This window comes from Nothoprocta perdicaria, unplaced genomic scaffold (genome assembly GCF_003342845.1).
Source record: "Nothoprocta perdicaria isolate Ctin4 unplaced genomic scaffold, notPer1 scaffold_36, whole genome shotgun sequence".
Taxonomy (NCBI): Eukaryota; Metazoa; Chordata; class Aves; order Tinamiformes; family Tinamidae; genus Nothoprocta; species Nothoprocta perdicaria.
This window is the reverse complement of record NW_020455599.1, coordinates 4,189,718-4,205,066: the sequence shown is the minus strand read 5'-3', so window position 1 is coordinate 4,205,066 and position 15,349 is coordinate 4,189,718. Positions and strand designations below refer to the sequence as shown.

The 15,349-nt window shown below is 45.9% G+C and overlaps 1 protein-coding gene across 1 annotated transcript in view; it reads right to left on the bottom strand.

Moving 5' to 3' along the window:
• Positions 1-15,349, bottom strand: part of ARID1B (AT-rich interaction domain 1B) — a 312,324-nt gene that overhangs the window by 210,213 nt on the left and 86,762 nt on the right. The window contains 1 exon segment of the mRNA XM_026044358.1: positions 7,427-7,537. Within this exon segment, the coding sequence (XP_025900143.1) occupies positions 7,427-7,537 (111 nt within the window).

Sequence of the window (15,349 nt, the reverse complement as noted above, 5' to 3'; positions counted from 1 at the left end):
GAAACGCTGGGCACCCAGCACTGCACCGTGGTGGCCCTGAGGATCCCGTGCAATTCCGGATACATCATAAACAACCGGAGAAAAGCGCCACGAAACCTGCCCTCGCTGGTCACTCTTAGCCACGACTGCCCCAACACCCACTCACCCAGAAACACAGTTGGATAGGGGCTCCCACAAGCGAGCTGCAGATCAGACACTGGCAATGAAGGTTCTAACAGCAGCTCCAGAAGCTGACAGCCTTCCCAAAGAGACAGGAAGAGATGGTGGAAGCCAAGGGCAGGCAGCACCCAGCGCTCGCGCTCCGATCCCGCAGGTCGGGCCGAGCCACAGGGCTTGGCCAAGGCTGAGGTCACGCGTCAGAGCCGCCAGCACGCACGAGAAACGGACTCATTACATCAAAAAGAAGGGAAAAAAGAAAGGCTTACCAAAATACTGGTGGTAAATATCAAAGGAAAACCAAAACCAAAAAGTTTGCAGTGTCTCAGGTACTTCCTGAAATGGTCGTCCAGTGAGTAACACACTTTAGCCTTGCTTTCCGTGTGGCAATCCCAGTGTTCACACAGGCATGAACAAAGCCATGCTCTGGTGGAAATACTTAGCTTTGGAATTTCTAGTATGCCATCAATTCAGAATTTACAAATGACCAAATACGGACGAGACAGGCCTGCACTTAGCGCTCCCTATGGATTGTGCATTACACGGTACCAAAGCACCCGCCCCGGGCCTCGAGACAACAAACAGAGCCATCTTAGATCCCAAATCCATGTCCTAAAGGCATCAACTGGGAAATGCACGCAGACTGAAAGGACAACCGTGGCAGGTACACCTGGGCCCTGTGTGAAGGGACACCCGAACGGCCACAGCCCACAGCCCTGCAGGGTTAAAGCAGCCCTCTCTGCTCACGGTTCACAACCACATGGCAAAGTGCAAGAGGGGGCAGTTCGGCTGCTGCCCCTGCTACGGGGGCAGCAGCCTCTGAGGAGGGAATAACTGGAAGGAAAACCTGGAAAAACAGCTTTAACCATCCAAACTCGATTCAGTTTAATGCTTGAGTCAACCCCAATACTATTCAAACATTCAAAGCACTACCAGGAAACTGCTATTGGCTTTGGGAAAAATAAAAATAAATAAGCCAATAGTACTTTAATATTCCACATAGATCCATGCTGGCCTAGCTGAATGAAAGTTTTTCCAGCATTAACTGTTTCTGAGCTCTATAATCCTGTTATCGGTTTTCTCACATAAATTTCATCTAGAGGGTCAGGCCAAATTTTCTCAGGTCTAACTAAATTTTCTCAGGTCCTTGAAGAAGCTACTCATTTAGCTACAACAAGAATATTTTAAAAATAAAAAACATGACGCAGCACTTACATATTGTTTACAGTAGTTTTACTTCAATGACAAGCACAAGTACATTTTAAATAAACATGTTCATTATCAAGGAAAAAGCGAGCAATCCTGTAAAGCATAAAATAACAAATGAATAACACCAGAACCATCTCCTCACATTACACAGCTTAATAGCAAGAAATGCCAACTTCAAGAATCAGCACTTGTGATTTTGGAGGTTAAATTCACCCATAACACGTGCACAGCACGAGCTCCGTGCCGCGCTGCACAGCTTCAGTAGGGCTTCTGCCCCTGTGCAGCACTTAACTGAATTTAAAAGTGGATCCTTCATAAAGGAATCAATTTAATCACACACGTGAAATTCTGGCTCCGCAGAAGCCAGGTGTTAAACTTGCACGGACATTCAGCGTGCTGCAATTCCTACCCACATGAGCACATGCAGTGTGTGAATCCACGTGGTACCGATGCTTGCCGTGGGGCCGCAGTGACCCAGCGCTCCCATCCAGGCCAGCAACACCCCGAGCCCCCGTGCGGGTCGGCACCTCAGGAGCAGCTGCACCTCCTATTCCCACACAAAGCCCTTGAGCGAAACCTGTCCTGGAGGCCGCTCGCCACAAGGAACAGCAGCAGCAGAAAGCTGCAAACCAGCAACTGCCTTTGGCTGGGAATTTAACTGACTTGGGGAAAAAATTGCAACTTTTTCCAGTTCTACACCTAATGGCCAAGAAAAGCATTTGTGAAAGCTTAGTCACTTCTTTGCAACTTAAAGCTATTTTTTTCCCCCTTTTATTCCAGGCTTAAACAAAGTTCAGTGGGGCATCAAGCTGCCTCAGTTTTAAATTACAGTCTGTACTTTAAAATAGAATGCATGCACCACATGTTCCTGAAGCTAGAGGGTGGGAGTGTTATTCACTCAAAATTGAAGGCTTGTTGAGTCAATAATCTTCTTTCACAGAGTAACAATTTTCAGCTAAAATTTCTTGACCCAAACAAAGGAAAACAAGATCATTCAGTTATTTTACAACATTGCAGGGGAAAGAAAGGAACGTGCGAAAGAGACACACCAGTCTTATCCTACTGGATGTAAAAACAATGGAAAATTTAATACGTAAGTATTACACACTCACATTTCCTTCTTGTTTGTGGTTTAACATATCCCCAGTTATTTTCAGACTGAGACACGAACAAAAGCAAATAACCACAGGACAAAATTGCTACTATGCACTATCCGTGTATCTATCAACTGCCACCTACAGTCACCTGTCACTGCGAGGAATCCATTTACTGATTTTTCCCTCTCCTTTCTCAAGTCAGAAATAACATCCTGCGTTTTTTTCAATGTCGTGTGAATTTGGATCGAGTTTTCCCATTTGCAAAGAGTCCATCCTGAGCGGCAAAACGAGCGGGTTGCTGCACCACCCCTCCTCCAGCACGGATCCTTCCCTACCGGAGGGGCTGCGCCGGTGAGCAGTATTTACGTAGTGGTAGTGCCCACAACGCTGCTCACGGTGAGGGCTTATTGAGCTAAGCTCTGTGTAAATGTCACCACGTTCTCGGGCCACAAGAGTTGAAGCTCAGGGAGAAGAAAAAGAGCTATCTCCAACCTACTTTCTAATAAAGTTTCTCATACAATACTGGAAATTATTCTTCTGCTCTATTAAGACTTCAGCCACTGAATACATCTGTCCAGGGAGAACATTTGCTAGAGACAACCTTCCAATCTACTTCATACTCTACAAGTCAGGCAGGGAAGGCAGATTCCCAAACCAGCACATGTATTTTATCATTTACCAAGTCATGCATGAGAAATGGTGGCATTCCCTGATCCAAGTATATCTGGTTTTGCATTTACAGTTCGCCACGAGTTTTCAACTGAAGTTTCAGAAATCCAATTTAGGACTCCCCTTCTGTAACAAGCACATGTGCCTGTCTCTTTACAGGCTCACCAAAACAGGTAGAACAGATCTGCAGCGGGTAACAACAACAGGAAGGATCCTTGCTCTGCTGTTTTCCAATGCACCAAGCATAATGAAACAAGGCTACTTGTATCTCAAAACTTTAATCTGTCCAAGCAATGGTTGGCATTACTGGGGTCGCACCTTACTCAGAATCTCGCTACCACGCACACTGCAGAGCTGACATGAAACACCACAGGTCACCACAGAGCCTCCTCCATTGCTAGCAGGTCACCAGGAGCCTTCCTCCGTTGCTAGCCACTGTTTTCTGTAAAAACTGTCCTGCCTTCATGAAGAGTCCCTCAAGTGAAACAGCTCACCCAAGGTGAGGTCAGCCCAACCTTACCAAGAAAAGCGCACTGCCTCTCTCAGCGTAGGGCGCTGTGATCACTGGAGGTTCCTATGAAACGCACTGATGTGTTTGGTCATCACGTCTGGGCTGACAGGATGACACCATCTTAAACCACTCAAAGGAGAGCGCACAGTCTGTAGCTGCGGCTCCCAATGGGAGCTGCTGCCGCGCCAGTGTCCCCCGTCCCAGCTCCCAGTTCCCACCACCTATGGAGCTGTCCGGCTCACGCTCCGGGAAACACCCAGTGCTCCAGCTCAGAACGAAGGTGGCAGCATGGGAAGAGGGACTGGACTCTCTCCCCGGTGACCCCGCTCCGCAGGCTGGTGCCCGGGAGGGGGGACGCGGACACACGGGCGGCAGCCCCGGAGCGGGCGCGCGGAGCCGCGGCCAGGCTGGCCTCACACGCACGCGCACACCCGACACGCCGGGCAAGAGGAATTCTCTAAGGGAGCAGAGCACACGGCAATGCCAGGGGTGAAACACACCCCTATTTTCCATCCTATCCCCACAACCCACGGCGAACATTTAGGAAAATGTTCATTAAAGACACAGTACCTGTTGCTGATGTAAACTCCTTCGCTGCAACGGCAAATTTGTAGATCTGTCATTTGGTAGCTTTTTCTGCAAGGCTGCTCTGTGTTTGCTTCCCACATTAGCAGAAATCTCTGTATTTTGCCATTATGCCCTGATTCTCAACAAATAAATCCTGTAGTAGCTGTTCACCAGACACTTGCATACAGGCTTCTCCCCCTGCTTTTCCTTTTCCCTAATCAGGAGCAGTTTCTGTTTATGACTTCCTTTCCCTCACAGAGCACCAAACAGCCACTTTTTCTCAAAAGCCTGAGATTTCCTTCTAATTGTGACCCCAACAAAAGTGCCCTGAGCCCTGGTCTGCGCCACAGTTCAGTGGGGCCCTCCGAGGCCCCACATGGTCAAAGACCTCCAGGTCAAGCCTCCAGACAGCAGAGCACTGAGGGCCGAGGGAAGCAAGCATTGTATGGAACCTGGCAGGCCATTACAAGTGGCTAATAAAGCCATATTTTGTTCGTAGTCGTTTGTTACCAGCCCACATTACAAATTTGGCTGCTTTGAACTTTATGGGAACATTCACGTCGGGACTTTTATATACAACGTGTGAAGGAAACGGAACAACTATTGAGCTGTTTAGTTGTGCTCACCGTGACACAAACTTGCTGAAAAACACTCTTGAAAAAGATGACACAAGTCAGCATTTAGCACTGCAGAATGGGGCTGGCTGCAAATCCACCACAGGAAAAGTTGTGTGTTTTATTTTTTTTAAAAAAGCCACATCAGAGAACACCACTCACCATTCGTTATTACATCTCTTTTGTGGGTGTTGGACATTTGTAAGAGTTCGCTGCGGAGCTGCTGTGATTTCACAGCAGAAATCTAGCAGGCCGATTTGCAAGGACCCCGGCGTAACGGAAGGAGATGGAGGGCGCAGCCCCGCTGCAGCCGTTTCACACTGCCCCACAGAGCGAAGCCGCTGCGCGCCCTCGAGGACAGCAGCACGAGGCACTTGCCTTTAGCATCCCAAAGTGACCCGATAAGCAGGGATACGGAACGAGGGAGAGCGCTCCCAGGTTTGCATGAGTAGTCCAAACCTAGACACAGAACTCTGTTTAAGGGTAAAGATGTTTATGCACGGAAGTCATGCTTACCCCATATAGAGCATATATATGAAAGCATTTACCATGCTCACCACGGTTAGAATGGAGGGGCTGTTCCTAATTTCCAAGTCATTTTACTTGGAAATAAGATCGTGGGGAGTTTGTTCACACTACGAAAACAAACAATGCAGCCACATGTGCACAGCTCCAGTTCTGAATTTTGGTACCCCTTGCCCCAATACAAAATGAAAAGCTCTCCCATTCCCTTCCCTATCCAAACAGCGGAGTTTTTGAGTATATGAAGTGGTCTGTGGATATGTATCAAAGCCTTTCAGCATGAATAACAGCATTTAGGCCCATGCTATGTGGCCAAAATGGTTAACATTCACTGTTAATACCACCAACTTATTCCTACCAAGAATAATAATGAGCTACTAAATATACCAAACACTTAGGGACACAGATAATACCCAATAGTCTGCTCAGATATTATGATGATGGAGGTAGGACAGAGGATGGATTAAAAGTAGGACAGTCATTTAAGAAAAAATCACAGGCAAATTAGAAGACCATTAGTTAATAAGTAACTTCCATCTATCCTAATATATACTGCTTATGAAAAACTGGGAGATTAAAAGTCCCTTTTACTATCATGGGTTTTTAAGAAGTTTTATCTGACTTCTTCACCATTCAATTCATCAATAATTTTAAACTAATTGCAAACATTTGTTTTTGAGACCTGTTTAAACCTTAAATATATAAAATAAAATATCAAAATCAGCTCAAAGTAAATAGGTAGCTCTTCTTCGGAACAGCAGTGGAAATTGGTGTTAAGATGCACATGCATCTGAAAGAGCATGTAAAGCATTTCCTGTACAGATTACCTCCTAGGGTTTAAAGCTTTAACTTTAAAAGGCTATGAGGTTGTTTATTGCATAACAGTTGTTTTTAAAAGAAGCTCCAAAATATTTCTTTTTACTAAAGCCATTAAGGTGATCCTGCTTTGGAGGTTGGAGAGGGGAATGGAAGGAAAGAAAGGAGGAGAGCAGAATCTGGGAGAGGCCTATGGAATGGGACTGTCATCACGTGACAACAGTTTACTCAGTGATCAGGCATTCCTGGAAAACTTACAGTTGACTTTCAATGCTTTTCCGTTTTTAAGGGTTGCCAATGTGGCATGTGTCAGAGCTAAGATAGGCAAGCTACTGAATTTCACAAATAAGCTCGCTGATAAGGCAGGCATACAAAAGGATCCCTCTAACAACTAGAAATGAGTATCAGCTCAGTGACCTTATAGGAAATGCCCAACAGGTTTCTGATACATTATTGCAAGTCAAAGCTTACTTAAACAGTGTTCATCTTTTACATTGCATATATATTCTAGCTGTTTTAAGTTTATGCTCTTTTACCAACAACAGACAAACAAAATCCTCCCAAACAGAGGCAGAGAAAAACAAGGTCAGAGAGGACTTTCATCTACTACAGTGAAGTAAGACCTTCAAAAACACAAGCAGCTGCAAAGCAGAGCAAATTAATTTTGTGTTGTTTCCTCCACAGCAAAAAACACAGATCTCCGAGAACTAAAAAAGGTTACTCTAAAATAATCATCTAACCAGAAGATCAACCTATCCAAAGGCCTCCTATCGCTGCCATTATGACTTCTGAATGGAGCATTTAACACAGAATTAACACATCAAGCTTATTACTTGTGTTTGGAATTTGAAACAAATAACTCACGGTGACTGTGTTCTAAATCAAAACTTACTGAAATCCTCAGAAAAGGGATAGGAGTAACAAAAGCCTCTTCACCATCAGATTGTGGAAATATGGAATTGCCGAAGCTAAAAGAAAAGAATCAATCCATTTCCTCTATGCAAATACCCATGTGCACAAACATGGCTGTGCACAAAAAAGGGTATTTTTGAATAGGTAAGAGCCTGGGCAAGAAAAAAATCTGCTCATATATAAGCTCTCTACTCTCGAAGTATTTTTAAAAACAGCTTGTTATTACTCCTGTTTGGTGTTTCTTTCCAGTATGTCTCATCTGCTCATCCTAGATACAATTAAGTCCTACATTAAGTGTTTTCATTTTTTAAATACTACACTGTAGAAACTAAACAGAAACATTAGATGCTTACTGGTAAGCTCGATGGTCTTTCTTGCTGGATCAGATTCAAGTCTTCGTGGTTAGGCTTTCCTGGGGCCATAGGGGGTTGAGATCTGGTTCCATAGCCTTCCTGAGACATGTCCTGCAAAAACAGTTGCAACGGAATTAATAACCAGACTCAGCAGCTACAGTTAAAACCACATCACAGAAAACTGAAGACATAACAGCTGAGAACTGATCCTTTTCTCATATCACAAGATTTTATTAGTGAACTCTTGTGGATGGGAGTATCAGGCCCACACAGCTACCAGAATGATTGGCGCTCCATAAAGAAACCCAAACAGCACAATGACACGGCTACCAGGAGCAGGGAAACATCCCCCTATAGCACACAGATGAACAGACTACTGAAAATAAAGCTCTTACATAAAAGACCTCCTTTTACTGCAAAGGAGTAGCAAGCATAAAGTGGTCAAAACATTTACCAAATGCTTAGGTATATTATCAAATCCTTTGCTACAATACAAGCCAGGTGGAAGGAGCCACCAGACTGGACTTGAAAATCGCCCTGTAATCACGCCCTGCAATGAGACTCCCACAAGGACCCTGCCTTCAGCACTGCCACTGCCGGCACCACTTTCAGACGGGGGCGCACAAAATACCTGCTGCATCTGCTTGAACCCTACTGCGCCCATCTGCTTAGGAGAGAAGTGCCCTTGGCCAGAAGCACTGGCGAAGCCGGCGCCAGCAGCCCCGGGATTCTCCTCCCCACACAAGCCTGAGCAACCTTATGCAAACGGTGCTGACACAACCCGCTCGGCGGCGGCGTGGGGAGCGCCCGAGGGCTCTCCTTCCCCCCAACCCACCCCCGAGCACGCACTTACTTCACATGCACAGGTACTTGCCCATTGCAAAGCCCTGGGGTCAGGCTGCATTTTAGCTACTATACCTCGCATGAGGAGCTTCTACCCTAACTTCTTCAAGGAAAACAAGAGAGGCGCAATACCTACGTTAGCGTGTGCGGCTGGCAGGGAAAGTGGAAGAACCAGTTTCTGACTGTTAGAAAAGATATTACACCTTAAAGGTTCTTCTTGGTTGGCTTTAAATTAATTCTCTCTGCACCCCCTGCCACCGAGTTTGCAAAAGCACCTACAAGTTTGATTTGCCGGGGCCAGCCCCCTGCTTTCAGCGCGGACGCGGGGCTGAAGGCGGGCGCGTTTCGGTGCGCAGGGCGCCGGAGGCAGCGAACGGGGCGGCTGCGGCTCGCGGGGCAGCCCCTGCAGCCAACGGGGCGGCTGCGGCTCGCGGGGCAGCCCCTGCAGCCAACGGGGCGGCTGCGGCTCGCGGGGCAGCCCCTGCAGCCAGGCGGCCACGCCAGTCGCTGCCTGGCCCGGCCCGGCCGCCCGCAGCGCGGGGAGGCCCGGCCCGGCCCAGGGGACAGGGGCAGCCGCCGGCCTCGGCCTGGCCACATCCGCCCCACGGAGGGGGCTCCATGGGGCCCAGGGCAGCGAGCCCCCCGATGGCCGCTGCGCCGGTGCCAAGAGAAAGGAGGCAGCGCTCAAAAGGCCAGCGCTTCAGTGCGGTTACCAGCAGAGGGTAACAATTAGGCTTAAGGGTGACAAAGGCCGCTGGCTGAATGATTATTATCCCCGGTGACCCCCCTTCTCCCCCCCGGCCAGATTTCCACTTGTCACAGAGCTCTCCTGCTGCGCTCACCAGCAGGTTCCTGTGGATTAACAGCGAGGTTTAAAATCAACAAACGGCACAAGGCCGCCATTCAGCAGCCTTCAGGCCGCCACAAAGGAGGAGAAAGGTGCGGGACAGCTTCACAATGGGCAAACAAATGAGCAAACCTCTGCTTTCCTTTTATTTAAAACACACACACGCACACTCGTGCACACGCACCCCAGTTGTTGTCGCTGCGCAGGCTCCTGCAATGAAGCCGCCGCCGGAGCGCTGAGCGTCTAGTTCAGCAGCCGGCCCACTGGTCTAATTAAAAATCAACAACAAGAAGAAAAAAGGGGAAAAAAGAAATAAAAAGGACCAAACAAGAGCCACTTGTTCAAACAAAACAAAACAAAAATACTGAGAGTGGTGGAGAAAGATAAATGGAATATTCAATTTAGGAGAGATCATTTTAGGAACACAATTATTCCTTTTTCCAAACAGACACTACAGGATTAGAACAATTTTCCTGGGAAGCAAAACATGTTTTATATTTTGAGAGAACCATTAATCCCTTACAAAGCACCAGGCCTGGTTGTTCCCACATGTTTGCAATATTTTATTTGAAAGCCCTTTTCCTGCCGAAGCTCCGGGGGTGGGCGGTCGGGATTGCAGCACGCTTCGGCAGGAGAAACGCTGACTGCCCAACGGAGTTTCTTGCCTTTCAGCTGGGCTACGGAGGCTACCTGTGAAAAGTCTTTCTACACGCTGAAGAGCACATGTAAAACCTGGAGATGACACCTTTGTCATCTACGACTCTCTTTTCCACCTCTGGAGAAATTGGATTTATTTGTTCCCTTCTGGCTTTGGCCTGAAAGCAAGTCCTGCAGACATCTGTGTCAGTTACGAGGTGGACTGAGGACTCGCACATGCACTGCAAAGCCCTTGGGCACTTTGATCTCCAGAAACCTGGAAAGTGCCTCTTGGGAAGCAAAGGGAGCATTTTGCTCTGTAACTTCAGACATGGGAATCTCCCAGATGAAATATGCATGGGATGGATGTCATTAAACGCACATGGATGTGTGTACTGTCCAATGAAAACAGTCCATTTGTATAATAAATAAAATCATGATTAAGCAATTGCCTGTTTCATCAAGGGGTTGGCCTGGTAAGCAAAAATAGTGCTTAATATCGCCTCTCACTGAAAAATGGACGAGAGGATATCTACTGCCTTCTTCCAATTCTTCTGTGTTAGAAGTTAGATCTTTAACATGCAGCACATTATAGAACAAGATTTTGAAAAATAAGACATACAGAAAGACATATTAAATTGTATGTCATTGGAATAGAAAACAACAACAACCCACCACAAGCGGCGCACACAATTCTCACGTTAGATCTGGAAAGCTCATTGCCTTTCTAGCAGCCAGGAATGGATTTATCAGGATTTTTATGACAGGAGATACCACACGTGCTACAGCTATGTCCAGCTATGGCTGATAAGTCTCCCAATGACAGTGGGGCTAAAACTTCTCCTAGGAGCCCCTATTTTTTCCCCCTGCCTTTTAACTTCCAATATTTTATCTGTCCATGACATCAGCTTTCAAATGAAAATTACTCTTTTTTTTTTTTTTTAAATAAATCACTGTAAAATCTCCCTCCCATAGAAGAAAGAAGTCTACTAGTGTACAAGTGAGAGAAATCCAAGGTTTTATAAACAGAAGGCTAAAAGTTCCCACTCAAAACTTCCTAACTTGGCATATAGCAACTGTTATAGCACTGCTGTCAACAAAGTTGTAAAAAAAAAAAAAAAAAAAAAAAATTAAAGCAGGGTTTCCCCATCGTATTTTAGAAAAGGCACTCGAACAAATAATCAGCAAGTCCTAAACATGTACTGGAAAACAGCTGAAGTTCCAATTGTTTTCAAAAAAATTATACTGTAAAACATGTAGATAAGACACAAAGATAAATGGATTTTACCCAAATACAAATATAAGCAGCCTAAAAGCTATACATTTGGATTGGCTGTTTAGAAGGCAATCGATATGCAACTACTATATTTAGATAATAATGATAAGCAATTGGTTATCAGTCACAAAGCCAAGACTGGTTATTATTTATATCCTGTTCGAGTGTGTTTTAAGCTCACTCTGCAAACTGTGGTATACATTGCTTAAATTTTACATATGCTATGAAGTATGGAAGGAAATGGAAGGACACATTCTTCCCTCTTATTTGCTGTTATTATATTCATTTTACCAGTCTGTAGATATGAGGCGTGTGATGTTATCACTCCTCAACTGAAAGATCTTTGTTCCATAACACAGCAGCGGGGGATCTCACCAACACAAGGGCTTTGAGACACAAATTGCGCCAATATAACAGCCTGCAAGAAAGGTTAAGGTTCCTCCCTCCTGTAATTCTTGCAGCCAGGCACTTCCCCCCTCATTTTGTGTTGCCTCTTTCAGTTATCAGACCCCTTTGTAATATGGTGTAACTTAAAATTTGCAAGAAAACTCACTCTCCCCCACTAGCTTTCTTAAGCGTCATTGACCAGGATTAGCACGTGGGAGGGCTGGTGAGCAGAAGGCCAAAATGCTCCCTGGTTGCAGCGTGGGCAGACGGCAGCTGGGCTCAGCCTCCCACCAAACAGGGTCCAGGTAGGTGGCACTGCCACGCCCCTGGAGCAGGACAGCCAGGAAACCTCCTACCCTTTGACAAGCAGAGTTTATTCTGTCACATTTTCACTGACTGACTGGACATAGCTTAAAACAACTAAGTCTGCCCACATCTACATGTTCTCTGCAAAACTGAATGAACACAGTGCTGAAAATGCTCAAAACAATGTACATGAAATACATGCTTGTTAAGAGTTATGCTGAAGAAGATAAGATCTAATTATGAAATAGTTTAAATTATTTCTAATAGAAAATGAAAGCATGGTGAAATCATTAACGTTTGGGGGAAACCACATTTAAAGAAGGGCTGGGTGAGAAATATCATTAAGGCTTCATCCACTTCTGCTGCAGCATATTTCAGAGGGATAGCCCGACCACCCAGGAAGATAAGTACCATGATGGTTTTACAAAAGAAAAATCATTTATGCAATGTAATATACTAGACTTAAATGTGAAAAACTCATTAAAAACTATTTCAGTGTCCTCGATTCAGTTGGTTGTTGATTCAGTTGGCTGATCCTTAGAACATGTCAAGCACGAGAGCAGTGGATTCTAACAGTAAAATTGAAAACGGGACTTTTATTTTTCCCCCAGACCACTTCAGGAGGAAGGTCAGGAGGGACTCAGTAAAAGAGCCAAAAGGAGCATTCAACCCTACAAGCAAGATTACTTCAGTCAGCTCTGAAAGGCCACTACGAACAGAAAGACAGAAAGGGTTACGCTAGCGGCTATACAAAGATCTTCTCTGTTACCACCAAAGGATCTGTGTAGGTAAGTCCAAACCAACACATTTTCTCCTCTTCCTACCTTTTGAGACAAAAACTGCAATAAAAATACCACTTACCAAAATGGGCATTTCCCTCTACAGCTAACTCCTACCCAACCCTAACACATCACCTCCCAAACTTGCACGCTGTACAGATGGACACCCTGTAAGCAAAATACTGCAGGTAAGACTGAGCTTGGAGGAAAACGTAAACCCAGGGGGCAAACTGGTAACCCCCTCCAAGCTGCAAGTAGGTGTTTAGGTGATGAAGGGAACAAACTCTGTGATACACAGACGAGGTAGATCACATCTCCTACCACCAGCACCTCAAAATCTGAGCGCAGACGAGGAGGGTGGCTGTCCTGAGAGGCAGAGAGCAAGAACCTGGCACGTACTGCAAGAGGCTGATGCTGTTTGCTGACCAGTGCTTCAGTGGCACAGCCCACCCTTCTGTGATCATTTCCCACAGCCCAACCAGGGCAGGACTGCAGAGCCCTCAAAACATAGGTGATATACTCAGGCCTTCAACTTACCAAATTAATTCAGTCTTCACTGCAGGTGCTAAAGGGATTCAAAAGCCTCAGGGAAGTGCCAAAGCGAAATGCTCCTTTTCTTTTCCAACACGAGGCAGTTCATTCAGAAATCTTATCTAATACCTCGGGCAGAAAACCTACCAAGCACCTGGTGAAATCTGGACAACTTGCCAGTCTGGATGTCTCATTGTTACAAAGATATTTTATCTTCTTCAAACAAATGCTTTCCCTCCCAACATGGCTGTGGCTTCATTGTAACAACTCACCATTTCCTAGGTCTCTTTTTCAAGCTAATTCAAATAAATGACCACAATGGGAACACCATTTGCTCCTCCCAGAATCCCAATTATCACAGAATGTCCACTAAGTTAAGTCTCCAGACACAGCAGAGGAAAAGAGAAAAATATACTTGTAGCAGCTAGTAGCTGATGCAGAAGATTTCCTGAAAGATTCGATGGCTTACAGATTGAGCCCCACTAAAATATTTGCTCTCCTATGATAACTATCTAACTTCGGAAGGTTTTTCCCCCACAGAACACACTAAGACAGGATCAAAATTGCCTCCCACATCTTACAGGAAGAATGTTATTTGTTTGGACAGAGTAGCTTCTAGTCATATATCAGGTACTCGGAGACAACCTAGTAAGAAGATGGGTCTTTCTTCCTAAACACTCTAATTCATTTTTACATATGTCTTGCCTACGTGGCCTCGAGGAGCCATGTTAAGTTAGTGAGGCAGAAAGCGCTTAAAGATTAAATCATTCTCTGAAATTCTTATTTTTGTACTCTTTTTTTTCACCTCATCTTAGCTACTGCATTCCATGGAACAGAGCGTATGAACAGTGGCTTTAAACTGAAACAAGTCATCTTTTCTAGTTTTAATCTCTCATATTTGTAATGAATATTCAAGGTGAAAAAATGCACATTTATGCTCATATGAGAGTGGTTGGCATTGCACTGTCTGACAAACAGCTATCATTTCTTAATTTATAGGCAACCCCCACCCCAGGACACAGTGTGACCCTCTTCTCTATAGATGTGACTCAAACGTGAATGAATAGACTAGAGAGAACCTTAAAGACGTAATAATCTGAGAAATATAATTTGGAAATAAGAGGTAAAATACATATGAATTTTCCATGAATTCCCCGATGTTTATAGAACTTTCTGGACTTTTCCTAAAAACCCTAGAAGGCCGCGCAGCCCAATCACAGTTTCATCTTCTACACCTACTCCTTCCTCTCCCTGCCCATTCTTTGCAGACGAGACTATATTTAAAAAGAAGAGCAGCGTCAGTGCCTTCACGCGGCCTCACTTTGTACCCGTGTGGGGCAAATGACCACATTCCTGTGACTCTACCCTGTCCAACGGGTCCTTGGCTAAACACTGGAGGAACAATTCCCTCCATGAGGGAACACTTCCCTCCATGGGGCAGGCAGCCACTCCCAGAGCGACGGGGCCCTGCCACACGATGGGGGGCGCCCCACCACCCGACGCCACACGATGGGGCGCGTGGTGGCTCCAAACGTTTGGAGCTCCAAAGCTCCAAACAGGGCCTCGCGCCAAAAGCAGGTGAGAGCAGTGCCCGGGACTGGCGGCCCTGCGGCCGGCCCAGGAACAGAGCAGGAAGCGGCGCCGGGAGCGGCTGCGGCCGCGCGGCTCGTGCAGCTTGGTACCCCGCGATGACGCTTCCTCGCTGCAGGCTGGCAGCTTGTTTTCGGCATGTTCTTTATGTGGGGCACGTCTTTAACTGCGCTGGGGGCTAAAGACAGGGGTGCTTCTGAAGGCTCCCGAAAACCTCCAACTCTGTAAGAAAAACCCAGAGCATCACTGAAGTAAAACAAAACAAACAAACAAACAAACAAACAAAAGGGAGAGCGGCAAGTTCCTCTCTGTCTCTTTCCCTTGTATGTTATAGACCACATTTATATCACAACCCAGGGACTTATTCCTTAACACTCTACCAAAGTCTCCCTTACAAGAAAGGGCTGAAATGAGGCTTAGCTACTAATTATCAACTGGAGAGTCATAGGAGCAAGCAGTAAAGTTGGGATACAGAAATATCTATAATGACTTTAGTAGAGTTTCTGGCTCAGCTGAACTTGTTTGGTTACCGAGACCGGCTGGTGAGCGAAAGGGCTCCGGCACGTTACAGTTAGTGGAGAGAAACGGCTGCTGGAGGAAGACGATTAGCAGGGTTACCAGCCCTTCCTTCTGCAACTGCCCTGAAGCCACAGAATATCTGTGTAACTGCCTCTAATCCAGCCACTATGTGGGAAAATATCTCCACGCAAAGAGAGGAAGGAATGGTA